Raw genomic sequence first — 1084 nt, 5'->3', positions numbered from 1 at the left:
TCCTTAAAGGAATATTTGAACCTAGCTCTCTTCTTTCCAAAACTTGCCTTTTTAAGCTGAAGAAAAGAACTTTTAGTTTATCTCCCAAAGTCCAAGTAGTCAGCATGTTAAAAAAAAAAGTGTCTTTGCACACAGATCAGTAGAACAATGAATGAGAAAAGACAGATTGTTTTCCTGGTGCCTCTTTGGTGATCAACCCTTCACTTTGCACTCCCCTGTCTTTCAACTGAAGCATCCAACTGGCTGTTGAGAATGAAATAACTTCTCAAAGCACACCCATCACTGGCCTCAGGCAGGGAGGATCACTCACTGGGGACGTATAAAGGCAGCACTCCAGATACATTTGGCACCTGTTGCCAGAAGCACCTGAACGTGTGAAGGTGCTTTGAAAAGAGTATGAACTCAATTCATCTTGCAGCTCACCAGAGATCTGCGACTCTACACCAGCAACCTCACCAAAAAAGTGCTCAAGAAGCAACAGAGATGGCCGTATATTGCGACAACTTCAGTATGTATCACCAACAGAATCTGCACACCTCGCAGAGAGCAGCCAACTATGGGATAGGGGAATATACTCCATCAACAAACCCCTATTTGTGGCTTGGTGGGCCAGGAGTGAACAGTTCACCAAGTTACCTTCATGGCAACAACTCCGCTTCATACATGCCACCATCATATGGATCGCAGAGACAATTCCTGCCAAATTCAACAAGTTTTGGAGGGACAGACCTTGGATGGTTGTCCATAGCCTCCCAGGAAGAACTACTGAAGCTTGTGAGGCCACCATACTCATACTCAGCCCTTATTGCCATGGCCATACAAAATGCCCCAGATAAAAAACTCACGCTCAGCCAGATTTACCAGTATGTGGCTGAGAACTTTCCTTTTTACAAAAAGAGCAAAGCAGGCTGGCAAAATTCCATTCGGCACAACTTGTCCCTTAATGACTGCTTCAAGAAAGTTCCAAGAGATGAAGATGACCCAGGTAATATATATTTATATATATAATATGTACATGACTGTCCTCATTTTGAATCTAATTACTTTTGCTTTATATTATATTGAAACTTTATATTATGTTGAA

General features: G+C 42.3%; 1 protein-coding gene across 1 annotated transcript in view; it reads left to right on the top strand.

Moving 5' to 3' along the window:
- Positions 1–361: 361 nt before the first annotated feature.
- Positions 362–1084, top strand: part of LOC140327837 (forkhead box protein I1c-like) — a 4974-nt gene continuing 4251 nt past the window's right edge. The window contains exon 1 of the mRNA XM_072407152.1: positions 362–985. Within this exon, the coding sequence (XP_072263253.1) occupies positions 397–985 (589 nt within the window). The 5' untranslated portion in view covers positions 362–396. The remainder of the gene's footprint in view (positions 986–1084) is intronic.

This window comes from Pyxicephalus adspersus, chromosome 3 (genome assembly GCF_032062135.1).
Source record: "Pyxicephalus adspersus chromosome 3, UCB_Pads_2.0, whole genome shotgun sequence".
Lineage (NCBI taxonomy): Eukaryota > Metazoa > Chordata > Amphibia > Anura > Pyxicephalidae > Pyxicephalus > Pyxicephalus adspersus.
This window is presented reverse-complemented; position numbering and strand designations above follow the sequence as displayed.